The 16,365-nt window shown below is 41.8% G+C and overlaps 2 protein-coding genes across 2 annotated transcripts; one reads left to right on the plus strand and one right to left on the minus strand.

The window, feature by feature from the left end:
- Positions 1–331: 331 nt before the first annotated feature.
- Positions 332–5,809, plus strand: il10ra (interleukin 10 receptor, alpha). The gene is made up of 7 exons (XM_048264823.1): positions 332–672; positions 1,935–2,055; positions 2,510–2,679; positions 3,015–3,157; positions 3,501–3,663; positions 3,772–3,887; positions 4,410–5,809. Exons 1-7 carry the CDS (start codon positions 609–611, stop codon positions 5,256–5,258), a joined length of 1,626 nt encoding a protein of 541 aa, XP_048120780.1. The 5' UTR covers positions 332–608; the 3' UTR covers positions 5,259–5,809.
- Positions 5,810–10,703: 4,894 nt separating this feature from the next.
- Positions 10,704–16,078, minus strand: LOC125308294 (UDP-glucuronosyltransferase 2C1-like). The gene is made up of 2 exons (XM_048264687.1): positions 16,003–16,078; positions 10,704–12,376 (listed from the first exon to the last, which is right to left on the minus strand). Exon 2 carries the CDS (start codon positions 12,361–12,363, stop codon positions 10,762–10,764), a length of 1,602 nt encoding a protein of 533 aa, XP_048120644.1. The 5' UTR covers positions 12,364–12,376; positions 16,003–16,078; the 3' UTR covers positions 10,704–10,761.
- Between the last annotated feature and the right edge of the window lie 287 nt (positions 16,079–16,365).

A 16,365-nucleotide genomic window follows, 5' to 3' on the forward strand; every position in this document is an offset into this window, starting at 1 on the left:
ATCATGAACAACTGACTAAGTTCCTTGAACCCTCTAAGAATTGTTCCCTATCTCACACGTATCAAAAATAAGACAACACTTTTTCGACGTATGTTTGAAAAAAGAACAGGAAATGGAAACTAAGTGTGTGTGTGTGTGTGTGTGTGAGAGAGGGAGAGAGATAGGGGAAGGAGGAGAGAAAGTACACATGACACTCAGCTCATGAAAACAGGAAGTGGAAGAGAGAGAGAAAGAGAGAGAGAGAGAGAGAGAGATGAGTGGGTGTGACAGTGGTTTCGCTGCTGATAATGTACTGAGAGCGCTGAAACGTCCCCGAGTCATTCATCACATGAGTGTGTAGGGAGACAGACGTCAGGAAGCTGAGCTTAGCTGAAGGAAAGACACACACACACTCCCATACTCGCCCGCTTACAGTAGTCTTGGATTTTACCAGCCTGTGGATTTAAACTCTCTACCTGCCTGGTCCCTCAGGGGTCACTCTTTAGCTCAGAGTAGGACCTCAGATCGGAGTGCCGGTCATCTGGAGCTGTTCCTCTGCCCGGGATCTTTACAGATTCAGCACCAGCCATTCTTCAGGGTTATTATGTTTCGGATCTGAAAACGAAGAGATGGACTCCCGGTCCCTTCTTCAGATTCTGGCACTTCTGTCTGTGATCCTGAAGTGTATGCCAGGTGAGACTTTTCATTTCATGTAAAATATTGTGAGCCTTTTTGAAATGTCGTCAGTGCTATTTGTTGTAGTGGTTGTAGTGTTCATAACAGCAACTTATTACTCAGACAGGTTCCATATTGATACGGATAGTATAGAAAAGATTGTAATGTCATAATGGAGACATTAGGTCAAGTGTGTTTGTGTGTGTGTGTGTGTGTGTGGGGGGGGTATGTGTGTGTATGTGCATGTGTTTGTGGGCAGAGTATCACTGAGGGAAATTCTCTTGGTTTTCCAAGAAGAATAGGGCATAAACATTCAAGTATGATACATTCAAGAGGTCACAACAAGGTCACAGAATGAGTCTAATGCTGAATATAGCATTTCATAGATAATTCCCATATGAGCCATTATGAGGGAAGGGTAGAATAGAGTAGTAGACCTGAAAACTGACAACAGAAATAAGAGCTATGGAATTCACCAGTTAAAAGAGCTAAACTATATTTTGTGCATATATATACAATATGTCTGTCTGTACCCACTCACATACAGTACACACACACACACACACACACAATTATATATATATATATATATATGAAGGGTTCAGATGCAAAAGCCTCTAAATGCCACCTATGTCAAAAATGAGATAAAGATGGTGAGTGGATGCTCTCTACACATAGTATACACTAATCAAATAATTTAACTTCAAAACCCACTAAATACCACTCTCTTTCTGGTCTGAAATATTGATTTATAGGCGATTTATCGATAATCAATAAATCGATATTGATTTATTGATTACCGATAAATTGCCTATAAATCAATATATATATATATATTTAAAACAAAATTGAGAAGAGTAGAACTTGTTATATTATTTAGGCGATTTATCGATAATCGATAAATTGATTTTTTATATATGATTTAAAACAAAATGGAGAAGAGCAGCACTTGTGGCCATTGAGAGGATGTACTTCCTTGTTGGGAAAGCACTGGGCATTTCTGTGGGCACTCACATTAATAGGCCCTCACATTGTTTGCATTGCGCTATTGGACTTTGCCCTATTGATTATATGATCAATTGCCACCACGAAAGCAGTGCCTGACAGAGCAAGACATGTCATTGGCTATCTAAGTTACTCCATCAGATCCAGACTCTTTATAATCCTTTCCATATTGTGCTACAGTTAACAATATGTTGTGAATAAATGCATACACATATACTAGAGCTAGTCCTGCTACCACTTCTACAGGGACAAACTCTAAATGCTCTTTCCAACAGGTCTGGATGTTAAGCCACCAGTGAACGTGGAGGTCCACATCTGGGAGGATGAGGTGACGGTTACCTGGCAACCTCCGGAAGATGCTCCAGAGAATGCCAAGTACCTTGTGCAGCTGTCAAGGTTAGTGAGGGTGTTGCAGCATCAGATCCTCTTACACACAGCAACGTGAAAGCCTGACTGTGAAACTGCATTGTTTTTTTTGTTAAGTTAAATGTATTTAGTGAAGATCTTCATATGCAGTTATAGACTGACTACTGCTGGTGGACAAAACACACTTTAGTTTAGGGAGCACATGTTAACCATTATTACAAAATTAATATGTGTAGGTATTAGTGCTCAACAAAGGCATCATTTATTAGGCACATTTATTAGGTCTTTATTGAACCCAATAGGCCATTTATTCATGGTAAGCAACTACTTTGTCTTGTAACAAATGTTACTTTTATATAGTATGGAAGGATCAAAATATAAAATCTACTGACTGTCTAACATGTGTTCCTTAAACTAAATATTACTGTGTGCTACCTTTGTTGTGAAATGGAGAAACTAATGACTGTACTGTTGTGTTTCACAGGGCTAATGATCATCGGGTAAATGTGTCGTCTTGTGCGCTAACTGTTCTCCCAAAATGTGACATCTCTGAATTAGTCTCCAACTACTCGTCACGTTATTTTGTGTTTGTGGGGTTGCTCACTCTGCAAGGAAAGTACATATGGAAGAAGAAATCCTTCACAATGACAGAAAGTAAGTTTGCTGCTCAAGCTTTTCCACTCAATTCTTCATCTCTCAACTGCCCCAGTGGTGCAAAATTGTGTCTGTCTGTGTGTGTGTGTGTGAGAGAGAGAGAAATGAGGGAGAGAGAGAGAGAGAATGTGTGTGGGGCGGGGGACTTCTGGGGGACAATTCTGTGAGCCTGAATAGATTATTACTTACGGCTCACGACTCTGTGTATACAGTGTGACTCTGTTTATTTTGTACAAATGTCTGTAAACCCCATGTTTTGGTCAGAGTTCCTATTCTAAGATGTGCTTCCCTATAGCCCTAACCCTAGGTGTACCTCTTTTGACGGTCTCCCTCAGGTAAAATACTCCCCCCAGTCTTCAGTTTGGCTGCGGGCTCTGGATCGGTCGCCGTTAAAGTCCAGCAGAAGCCCAAACTCCTGCTGATCTTTAAATATGGCATACAATACAAAGTTTCTCTGAAAGGACAGGACAAGGATCAGGTATGTGCATTGGCAAGTTTTGCGAGTTGTGCTGTGTTCCATCAATCTATACTTAGATTCATATGGCTGACGCTGTTGTCCAAAGCGACTTAGATAATGTCAATTATTACAGTACAAGGGCCATTCTCCCCAGATCAACTTGGCCTTGCATAAGGGCACAATGTTGGCTGCCGGGAATTGAACCCACAACTTTTTTGCCTATTGAATGCTAGCCCAGCTCCTTAACCACTGCGCTACCCCTGCCCAATCTAGCTCTACTATCTGTCAATGTAGTGTAGTGGTGTCTGATGCAAGACTTGTTGGATCTGGATCTCCATAAGTAACTGTTCTCTGTCTTTTTTAGATCATTCAGGAGAGGGATTTTGTATATGATCCTCCACAATTCAACGAGGAAATCAAATTTGAGGATTTGTCATGGGGTCAAACATACTGTGTGGATGTGAAGGCAGAATCCCTGTCGGTGAACATCAGTAACCACGCAGTACATTGCATATACCTACAGCCAGGTATTGTTCATTAGTCACTATACCCAGTGACTACTGTACATGTTATTGCCATTGGTGGATTGTATTGACCTTTCTCACACAAAATTTTCTTACCTTTTTCCCCATCAGACAACTTCACAGTCGTTGCTCTTGTGGTTTCTGTCTTCGTCTCTGTGGTGGTTCTGGCAATAATTGGTGGAGTAGTATACGTCCTGTGCCATCCAGCCAAAATGCCTGCTACCCTGGTAAGATCCAAAATGGAGAGACTGGTGTAGTCAACATGATTTGTGTGTGTGTGTGTGTGTGTGTGTGTGTGTGTGTGTGTGTGTGTGTGTGTGCATGCGTGTGTGTGTGTGTGCACGCGCATGTGTGTTTGTATTAGGCAAATAGGAAAAGCAGAACTGCATGCAACATAGTGCTGAATAAACATCTCATCTGTAACCATATTTTCTCAATTCTCTAAACTGTAAACATTGGGGAACCCCATGGTTTCTCAGTATCCCAGTGCCATGATAGCAAAGAATGCCTTAGGTCACCTGTTGTCAGTAGTGTCACACCTGAGTCTTGTGATTTTCCCGTGACTTTATGGTGAGAGATTTGTTTTGACTAAGACCATAAAAAAAGGACTTGAGATTCACTGTTTCATGAGTGACTAAATTATTGAGTTCATATCTATTAGACACTTTTCTTCAGAAACAAAAAAAAACCAGCAGGGACAAATTGATTGCAATTGTACAACTTAACCCACTCTCTCTTCTGTCCAACAGAAACCACCGGGCACCAAGTGGCAGCCCCTCAGAATTGACCAGACGCCAGTGGAGGTGGTCATTACCAATGGCTGGTTCCTGTCTCGCCCCAGTCCGGATGGCAAGAGAGAGCTCTCCGAGGACAAGATGGCCATTCTCCAGGAGGAGGAAAAGAGGGGGAGCCTGGACAGCGGGGTGAGCATGGTGGCCAGCTCCACCGGTGGAGACGCCGGGATGGCGAGCCAGCCAGGACTGCAGGAGGACAGCGGCTGCGGGAGTCTTGGAAGCTCTGCGGAGAATGAAAGTGAGCATGGTGGAAGCGCCATGCTGCTCCTACTAGAGGGGAGGAATATGTGCAATGGGGTCACGCAGAGAGAGGACAGTGGACTCGGACTGGCGTTTAACAGCCAGTCAGCTGGGGGCTCAGAGGGGGAGGACACTGGATCGCTTCCCGATGCAGAGGTCATGACGGGGGATGGTTACCGCAGTAAGAGCCCATCTACTCTGCTGGACTTTAACAGCTGTCCTGAGGCAACCCTGACACGGACTCAACCAGAAGCAGACTTTGACATGGCTGCCCCTGTGATCGGCTACAGGCCCAGTCAGGTGATAGGACACATTGCGCCGACCGTTCCCGTTCATATACCCATGGACACTAAGGAGCAGGACTTGCCTGTTTCAAACTATCTGAGAAAGATTCAACCAGTGGAAACCACAGGCTTGCTGGACTCACTGACCCTCTCTTGTCAGAGCTCCCAGAGCTTAGACGAGACAACACCGTTCATTGTGTCTTTGCCACAGTTCCTCCTGAGCGAAAAAGGGGCAGACTATGGACTGTCTCTTAATGATATCGAGCTGAACTTTGGCTAGTTTCTTTACAAAGAAACTTCTCTCTTCAAAGCTGACTTTAGGCAAAGTCCTTCTAGGCAAGTCCCCCCACTCGGCTGCCATCTTGCAACGCACTTTGGCCAGTTATCGGGCAGCTAATACAGGAAGGGGCAGGATATTTATAGGGACTACTGCCATATTGGCGGTGCGAACTAACCCCATGCATTTCTGTGGGCTAAAGATTCTTTGAGTGCTGTGTCTCCTCATTACAAAGTCTCTGCTTTAGATGAGCAAAGGGAGGGTGGCCATTTTAGCACCTTAGACCACAGACAGCTCCAGCCGTCTAATGAAAAAAAGAGATTCTCTGTACAAGCTCTTGCATGCATTGTGGACAGTGGACAGATTAAGCTGATGGCAGTTGCTGGGACTAGACTTGTGGGCGGCTGTTGGCTGTGAATGTTAGGTTTCGTTATGAAGTCTCCAGAGACCCCTGGTCAATTGTTAGGTTTCGTTATTAGGTCCCTGGTGGTCTTTTTGCACATGCATAAGGAAGGAGACCTTTTGGTTGGCTTGGACAGCAACTGTTAAAGAAGCAACAGAGAAACAGAAATGACAGAAAAACAGAAAAGGTGTACTCAGATAGTAACAGCTTAACCCTTAAAGGTGTAGGTTTTTGAACGTTCTAAGTTCCGCAACAATTGAAGGTTCTAAAATTCTATGTTGAATTCAATGAACCCAGATATTCTTTAGAACGTTCATTTCTCAACATTCCGTACTCCTTTAAGGGTTAAACTGTTAATTTCCTCTGACAAGTGTTGATGGGACACATAGGTGTCCCATGTATGCGTGCTCATAATATCTTTTTTTCATACTCATTCTGAAGAAAATCGGCATTCAAACTGTGAATATTTGCTTAAATTAATTCAGTATGAATGTTATTTCCATCTTGCAGCAGTGTCCATCAAAAACCTTAGAAACAATCCATGCCATTGTCTGGATGCAAAGTCTATTGCTTCTAGCCTTGGTTAAGGATGAAACCTTTGGCAGTAACATTTCAAATCAGCTGACATTGACAGTTAACTTGCCTATATTATTTATTGAAGTTTGCACATGATGCAATGCTGACTTGTTTCTATGTCTATGACAGCATTTGTTGTTTACATTCCGTTACAATTTTGGACAATAAAGTGATTTACAGATATATCCATCAATGCATTTTCTCTTTTTCCAATAACTTCATTTTAAATGCATGTTCCACATGTCAGCAAATGATTGCAATCGCCAAATAATTTTAGGTGTATTTTGCTTTTAAACTAGGGAGGTTTTATTTCCTTTTTCACAGAACGGGAGATTTATGACACAGCTATATTTAATATATAAATAACTGAGAAGTGAAATAGTCCATGATGGGGGAAACACAGCAGAGAGAACTAACGATCTGAGAGGGTTTCCCACATGTAAATGAGAGAGGTAGGGGAAACTACAGACACGCAGCGCTGACCCAAAACAGCTGCCTGTTTCCTGTTTCCTACTCGCGGCCACCCAGTATTGTCAATGCTCGATATGACACAGCACGCTTTTGACATACATACGTAAGCCTAGACCCACTGGCCGGAAAGGATGTTTTGGAAGATCCATGGTAATTTGCGAACTCATAGATGTCAGTTGTTTGTTCATGTGAAAATTCACTAGGTAATGCTAATTTACCTCTCTTTCTCTCTGGGCAGGAAGTTGGCCTTTTTTGGATATGACATGTACAAGCACGCTGATGTTAATGTAAAAATGTTAATGGAAACATGTTAATGTGAATATGCTAATGATAAAATTGCAAAACGTATGTATTTTTAAATCATGAATGGACTGCATTTATATATGGCTTCTCTGAACACTCAAAGTGCTTTACAGAGTAATGCCTCACAGTTGCCCATTCAATTAGGCTACACATTCATACACTGGTTTTTAATGCAATAATTATTTTTTCACCAGTTAATGCCAAGCAACAAAGAAAAACTGAATACATAACAAATGTCAACTTGAAAAAAATCAGGCATGTTTAAGGGGAAATCACATCATCTAACACCAGCCTCTAAGTTACTGCCAACTTGTTGTTTGGGGGTGTAAACCTTTTCCTCCATTTCTTTTAAACATGGACTCTCACGTATTTAACTCTTTCCTTGAAAATCTCAAGGTGAGTGAGTACTCCTCCACAGGGGATTCCTCGGGTGTATCATGACAGTGCGCTCTCCCCAGTTGACACACTGTCTCCCCAGTGATCAGGCGAGGGGAGGACCCGGCATCAAAGTGAGTGACCTGCTAACAGGGCCAGCAGGCGTTCCTGTGGTTCACCCACACCACGCCAGGAACAGGCAGTCAGCTAAGTTGATTGAAGGCTTCAGATAGGCCTTACACACGTTCTATGATGACTCATAGCTGCATACAACATGATACATGGCCCATCTCTCATTGGTTGATCTTTAAGGAGTCACTGTATCATCTTTGTGTCTATTGAAACTCTCTCGGCTCCTTAAATATCTTTCAACAACCAGCCAACACGATTGTTTAACAATTTGGACTTTCAACCTCCATTGGTCTGCAACCAGTTAGCCTACATTACGAACTAACTTTCTAACCATGGTATTCAGAATACAAGGCTGTTGCCTTCATTAAATAATGAAAATGGCCAGAAGGAATGATTACATACAATTCATCAAATCAATCAATATATGGCGTGGATGAGAGTAGGTCAATTATACACAAGGCTGTGATTTGGCTGGAGGCACGAAGCCAGAGATGGATCACGGATATATCCTTTACCAACACCAAGTGGTATATTGTTTGTATATAACAACAGTATACACCAGCTAAAGTTATAAATGATAAAATGTTGTAATCTTACATTTGGCATCTACTGTTGTCAAGTAATGCAAACGTGTCTCTGCAGCCAAGTTGAGTTAGAGAGGCCAACATTTTGCATAGTATATTTTATACTTGCTTGGCTTCACGTTAATTAAATGTGTTAATTAAAACATTCAACTGCAGAAACTATCAAATCTGTTGTTATGAAATCGCTGCTTCATTACGTTGGACATTTAAATGCAAAATGAGGCGTCATTACTAGTGGTAAAAAAGTGGGGGGATATCCTGGATATTTTGGGATATCCTCACTCATGGAATACCCTTTATCTAGTTAGTGTTACTGTGCCAAACAAAAATCAGCTGTTGTATCTGTATGTTACTTGGTAACCATATTGCTGATGAACGACTTTGTTTGGAGGATGTATGGCAATTCATATAGATACACTATCGCATTTTGTTTACTTTAAACTTCTGCTGTTTGTCATGCCTAACAAGACCTCTTAGTTGTTATAAAATCATTTTAGCCTACGACCGCTGAGATTATTGCTTAATATAATTTGGTGCAATTAAAAGTGGAGGTTTCTGACAGCATCCTTCCAACCACCGATGTGATCTGTTTGAGTGTCTCCTGAAAGGGGGAGTCCCAGAGACCTAAACCTGCTCTGACATTTAAACATTCTCCAATGTCACCAATTCCTAAAAAAGTATATGGACTGTCGCAAGAAAGTATATATATAGTATGAATTTCTGTAAACATTGTTTAAAGCAGATGATGAAAGACTGGCTGTAATCCCTCTTAGTCAGCCTGGAGCTTGCTCAATGACAACTCTGTGTCTGGCGTTATTATGATTAATCTGGACCCATGTTTTGCTCATCGAAGATGGTACGTTCCCAAAAAATCAACCTGATATTCTAATCTGTTGCTGTGTTTAATCACTAGCACATTTCAACAGGTATGTCCAATAGAACCGTACAGAATGTCACCATGAACGATAAGGTGAGCTAAGGTCACAGTGAGGTCACACGGATAAAGAAATATCCGCTTCGAGAAACGTTCTGATGCTTAGGAAGAAATGGAGTCCCATTTATAAGAAATTATAAAGTCAAGTGGTTAGTCACCATTCTGTGGTGTGTCAGCTTCCCCTTAGTGAAGAGGTATCAGTCTCTGACATCGTGTGGGAGGACTCGCTTCCTCTAAGGCAAGATGATCATAAGGCAGATTAGGAGAAGGCCGTAGACTTTGCTTTGACATATTTGACACTGGATCTGGTATAACATAACATAATACAGTTTGGATATAGTTTAGTATTAATAATAATATTGGGTTTGGATCCAAATAGGACTCTTACACTTTATTTCACCAGATACCAGTGTTCATTATGTAGCACAGTATGTAGGTTTCAGAAATAGGGGTTGATTACAGTTTTTTTTACACTGCTTACACAATAAATCTTGTCACACATGTTTTGAAACCTGTCACTCAAACACCATAAGCCCGAACCAAATCTGCAAATTCATACACTAATTTTCAATTTCATGAAAGACTTTTTGTAGCCTGGAGATTTCAGAACCAAATCCAGAACCAAATTCTGGCCATGAATAATGAAATGGCCCAACTCGAGGGGTGGCACCAAGCATGCATTTGAAAATCTCACTGCACGCAATTGGATAACTATACGACCAATGTTTATTGACTGATTTGTGGACTTTTTGATACAATTGGATAACACTACGACTGTCATCTGTTTAGCTCGCCTCTGGCCCGCCTATATCAGATACACGATGTGATTGATGCCCCACAATACAAGGGGCATAAGTAATGAGCATCATAACTCATTGCCAGAGTGACTCGCTGAGCAAATTCAAATTGTGCTCCCGCGAGAACTCTGGATTTCCAGGGTACACTCTTTGCAAAACACCACACACAACTCTCTACTGTACCTTACACACACAAGTCTGTCAGGAAGTTGCTTGATTTCATTTTTCAAACACACACAACCTATCAAAATGCCACACCAGTGCTTACACTCACTCCTCACATGTGCAAACACTCATTACTTTACTGACCACCATTCAATCATTGCAGTAGTATAGTATAGACCTATGAATAGATATGCCCAGCTACCCGCCTCCCACCCAACACACACACACACACACACACACGCACACACACACACAAATATACAGGAATTTCTGTGTTTTGCAAAATATGCTTTTTGAAAAGTGTTGGTTTCTGTCGAGCTTTTTTTTTTTTGTTGGCTGTAAAATACTGTATTCAGAACAGAACAGCATAAATTTGGAAATGTTTGGTTACAATATTGCTTACATGTTTAATGTGAATATTTCAACTTCTCTCTGTAGATGACTTTCACAAAGGAATCAGGAAACTCTCAGGAATCAAATCTAGACAACCATGGCTTGGTGATATACGATGGATCGAACTCATTTACAACTAGTTGTATGTTTCATGACTGATTTGGGGTGTTCATTTTGAAATCTCATTTTGGCAGACATGCTATACCACAACATTAGGCAAGATGAAAAACACTGAGACCCTTTTCACTACCCAGATGATCAACTCACTCTCTGTTGGAGCATACAGTGTGTTTCAGCCCCCTGTAATCCCAGGAATACTCTGGTAAATCTTCACTCCCTGTAACCTTTAATAAATAGACTGTGAAAATATAATTTATTCCTTTTTGCTTTTCCTCTCCCTGCAACAGAGTGTCACACATAAATGTCTAACCAGTGCAACCACAAGAAGAGTCAGAGTAAACATAACAGTCAGCAAAGCCAACACCACATCAATTGAGTAGTAAGAAAACCAAGGCAACTTGTAGGACTCTGTCCTCAAATGACCTGCCCCTCTGTGTCTCATGACAAACTCGATCCAGAAGAGGGCTCGGTCCAGCGGCTTCATGGGCTGATCGCGGTGCAGCCTGGACAGTCTCAGCATGTTGCCGCTGTAGGATGGCTCATGGAGCACTTCCTGCAACGCCTGCAGGAAGCTGGCTCGGTTCACCGTGGCGATGGACAGAATCTTTGCTGCTCCACGCTCCCGAAGCCGGACAAGGTTATCCAACTGGTCCGAGTAAATAGGCAACCCTACTACCGGTACCCCGTGGTAAATCGCCTCCTGGATGCCGTTCGTTCCTCCGTGAGCTACAAAGAGTTTTACTTTTGGGTGGCCCAGTAGGTCATTCTGAGGCATCCAATTGACTAGTAAGGTGTTGTTGCCCAATGCAGGGGGCAGTCTGTCGCCAGGGAACCTCCATATGATCTTCTGAGGCAGCTGTGCGAAAGCAGCAGCTATCTCATCGGTCATGTCCGGGGGCAACTCTTTCACAAATGTGCCGAGTGACATGACGATAACGCCGTGCTCGCCCGAGCTCTCGACAAACAGCTCAAGTTCTTCAGGTAGTACCTTCGCAGGCACACACTGAAATCCCCCCATGTAGACGACGTTAGGCATCGTCGGGCGCGGGAACTCAAACACAAAATCAACTCTCATCAGCCAGATATCTGCCGCCTGCAGGAGCTCAGAGAAGTCGACCTTCGGGGAAAAGTAGCGGTCGCAGACGGCCTGGTACTGGGGCTTTACTCTGAGCCATTGATGAAACTCGTTCAACAGGTAAAAGAGCACGTTCTTAGTCCTGTCGAGAAAAGTAATTTTATCAGACAAGCCCAGTCCGGTCAGTGGGATATAGGACAGTGGTGAGGGTGCGATTGCAAAATGGCCTTCTCCAGCTGTAATCCACCTTACGTTGTAGACCAGGGGTAGATGGAGGAAGTGAGCCAACAGTATCCCGGTGCCAAGACAGGGGTCAGTCAGAACCAGATCAAACCGACTCTCATTCAGAGTTCTCATCAAGGCCTGGTCCTCGAAAATATTAGTGGCCATTTCGCACGTGATTCGGTGGGCTTTGACCATGGTGTTGAACATCTCTGCATGCAGACCCATGAAGTTGAGCATGGAGCTGTTGCTCCTCTGGGCCTCGATCAGTCTCTTGATGACGGGGTTCACAAAGTCCTCGTCGAAGCCCTCGCTCACTGGCACAGTTATGGCCCCGTAGTGGGGGGCCCGCTCCTTTACGTACCAGCTCTTGCTGGAGCGCAGCACGGTGACTGTGTGGCCGCGCTGGTGCAGGGCTTGGATGAGGAAGTCCATGTTGACCCAATGGCTGCCATCCATGGGGACCACCAGCACCTTTCCTCCATCACAGACCAGGATGGACATGGAGATGAGCAGAACTAGAAGGTGGAGGTGCTCCTTAGGAGTGAATGGGCCCATAGCAATGTGGAAGCTGAGAGAAGAATGACATTAGAGGTCAATATTCTGGTCAAATGTGTCAGTCATTAGAGATCCATATGAAGAGTTTGGTTCTAAAACGCTATATCTCCGGTTTTTTAAAAACATTAAGAAGTCAGTGTATTTAGTTGTGTATTTCAGGTACTATTAATCAAATTGTAGTTGTGTTGTTTTGATGAGTAAAGATAAATCAAATAACAATACCCAATTACAGTTCTACTGAAATTACTTGGAAAACAAAATGTAAATGAATTACTGTTTAGCTAATCTACTGGTCTCTAGGTGATAAACAAATGAGTGATAAAATCACTAAGTGTCATCATATTTGCTAATAAAGTTTTATTACAGTCCACCTACCTAACTGTCTAGACAATGAACTCGGGACAGAGCCAATACAAACTTCACAATCTTTCTTTTAGAAGCATTAAACTATCCAGGCAGACAGTAAAAACAGACAGTGACTCACTAACGAGTGCTTTCTTGTACTTTTCCCTCCTAATGTGAGCACCACCCTATAAGCACCAGAGGTATGGCATCTGGCATCAAGGCTTCACACCCACTTCATTGCCCCACCCGATGAGCATGGAAAGAGACATGCATTGATTGGGGTGAAATATATCTAAGTATAATGTGTTTTAAAAAGATCTAATAGGCTTCACTCAGTTACAAGGCCGTAATCATTATCTATTTTGAGCGGGACATGTCCCCCCCTATATTCAACTATGCTTAAAAATGTCCCCCATATAAAGACAGAAGCGGTACAAAATTGACCGCCGCCCAGTCCTGCACATTCTCTCCTGTCCGTTTTTTTTCTTCTTCAGTAATTTCGTGTCAACGACTGAGAGACCACACGCACACACACACTCACAAGCGAACACACACACACAGAGAAGCACACATACACAAAAGCAAACACACACATGCACATACTCATTCACATATACAAATGTTGAAGGAGTAGGGGGATGGAATAGGAGATGGAGACAAACTGACAAGCGTGATTTATTTTTGCAGAGAATGTGCAGGACTGAGCTGCGGTCATATTTTGTACTGCTTTGTGGTACATCTAGTTTATGTCTCTTGTTTTTTATGGTACTGCAGCATGCCTACTCATCAGCACAGGCCTGTTGCTCATCAGCCAATCACGGTGGTCACTGCAAGCAAAATTATGCTTGAGAATCAATGTCGACCACAGGAATGTAGGCTTTCTCTTATAATTTCAGATGTCATTTTTCTTTTAAAATATTGAAGTTTTAAGACGTTAACATAGCTTAAACTGTATGTTTATTTTGTCCCCCATGCCTTTTTCATTCCTTCTTACCCCAAAACCACCATTTAAAAAAAAAATGCTTCTCACAACAAGCTAAGGTAACAATCATGATTTTGTTTAGCCCTCACATCATAGCTTATGATGTAGCACCAAGGGTACCAATTGAGGTGCAATGCAATGCAATGTTGTTCTATTCACATTTTCTCTAAATCCCCCTAACTCTGGAAATTAATGGAATACACTTTTTTTTTACCACATTTGCGCTACATAAATAAACCTGCCTTGCCTTTCCTGCAATGTCACACAGTATCTAGTTTCATACCTTAGGGCCTATTTTATGCCTGTGCTAAAAAGCTAAAAAGCTATTACAGGAGGCCCCGATGCTACACATGGGCTGCAGATCATTTGTCTTTTTTCCATCCTCCTTTCCTTTCTTCCTCCCTCCCTTCCTCCTGTCCTAACCCCTTCTTCTAATTATGCTGTACATTTCTACAGATTGTAAAGAATTATTCCCCTTTCCTTAGTCACTGAAAACAGCTGTTTTAAAGCCACTTCTCAAGAAGAATAACCTGGATGCCTCCATGCTAAACAATTACAGGCCCATATCCAATCTACCTTTTATTGGCAAAATTATTGAAAAAGTAGTCTTTAATCAATTAACCACCTTCCTAACATCAAATGGGTATTTTGATTACTTTCAGTCTGGTTTTCGGGCAAATCACAGCACTGAAACAGCTCTCATTAAAGTTTCCAATGACATATGCCTCAACACAGATTCAGGTAAAACATCAGTCCTAGTGCTACTGGACCTTAGTGCAGCATTTGACACTGTTGATCACAATATTTTACTACACAGACTAGAACACTGGGTTGGATTTACAGGCATAGTTATCAGCTGGCTAAAATCATATCTACAAGAAAGGAGCTTCTTTGTTGCCATCGGAAACTGTACCTCAACACCAACGTCCTTGACCTGTGGTGTTCCCCAGTGGTCGATCTTGGGGCCACTATTATTCAACCTCTATATGCTCCCACTTGGACAAATCATTCAAAATAATTTGATTTCATATCATAGCTATGCAGATGACACACAAATTTACTTAGCTCTATCACCAAACAACTATGGTCCTCTTGAATCTATGTGTCAGTGTATAGAACAAATCAACACCTGGATGTCTCAAAATTTTCTTCAGCTGAACAAAGAAAAAACTGAAGTAATTATATTTGGTAAAAATGAGGAAAGACTTAGGGTTGCCACTCTCCTTGACACAAAAGGGTTGAAGGCAAAGGATACTGTTAAAAATCTTGGTGTATTAATTGACAGTGATCTAAATTTCAACAGCCACATGAAAGCGATAACTAAATCAAAAAACTAAATATTTTTACCACCTCAAAAATATTGTCAAACTCAGAGGGCTGATGTCAAAACATGACTTAGAAAAACTCATTCATGCATTTATCTCCAGCAGGGTTGATTACTGCAATGGACTGTTCACAGGCCTTCCTAAAAAGACTATTAAACAGCTTCAGGTGATACAAAATGCAGCAGCTAGGACTCTAACAAAAACTAAAAGAACTGACCACATTACTCCAATTCTTAAGTCCTTGCACTGGCTTCCAGTAAGTCACAGAATTGACTTTAAAGCACTATTGCTTGTTTATAAATCAGTAAATGGAGCAGGACCTAAATACTTGTCAGACATGCTTCAGCAGTACACACCTTCTCGTCCTCTCAGGTCCCAGGTGAAAAACCTGCTAGTAAAACCTACAGTTAGAACTAAACATGGTAAAGCAGCTTTTTAGCTGCTATGCGGCTCAACTGTGGAACCAACTTTAGGATGACATTAAAAGGCCCCAACTGTAGCCAGTTTTAAATCTAGACTTAAGACCAAACTGTTCTCAGACGCTTTCTGCTAACTGTGCCGAGTTACAAATTCTGAATCTGCCTCGATAATTATTCTACTTTGTCTTTTATTACTTTTTTTTACTACTTTTGCCTTTGTTTTGTTTACTAATTATTCTTTATTTTTAAATGATTTTTACCTTGTGTTTTATGTTTTCTTTTTATTATGATCTTTACCTTTTAACTATTCTTTGACTATATTGCCCTTCTATGCTTTTATTTGTTATTATCGTTTGGTTTTGTTTATGTAAAGCACATTGAATGACCTCTGTGTATGAAATGTGCTATATAAATAAACTTGACTTGACTTGACTTGACTTAAAATGCTACCACATGATAGCATTTGTTTACGGTTTCCTTGAAAAAAGGGGTGGCTCATCTTACCCCTATGCTCATCAGCCATTCGATGCTCTTTGAAGTGGAGCAAAAAAAAAAAAGAGATACTCACGTCTATTTCTGTATGTGTGAAGCTCTTTGAAGCTCTACAGACACTATTCTGTGCACAAACTGCAGTAAGAGACTCCTCTCTCATCTGTTCTCTCTCTCATGTGAACTCAGGTTCAAAGTACTGGAATTATCTGGCAGCTAGCAGACAGCAGAGCTGAAGTGACAGGTTGTACCTTTCCATGTTCTCGACTGAGCTGAACGTGACTTAAAGTAGTTTTGTGTGTGTGTGTTGTGTGGGAAAGAAGAACGTATTAGCAAGGGGAGGGTGTTATTGGGTATTACAGGGTACTCGGGGCCTTTGCTCAGACTTGTAGGCCTAGAGGGTTTGGAAGACATCCTCCCCTGGGACTTCTGTCAGGCAGCT

This window comes from Alosa alosa, chromosome 15 (assembly GCF_017589495.1).
Source record: "Alosa alosa isolate M-15738 ecotype Scorff River chromosome 15, AALO_Geno_1.1, whole genome shotgun sequence".
Classification (NCBI taxonomy): Eukaryota; Metazoa; Chordata; class Actinopteri; order Clupeiformes; family Clupeidae; genus Alosa; species Alosa alosa.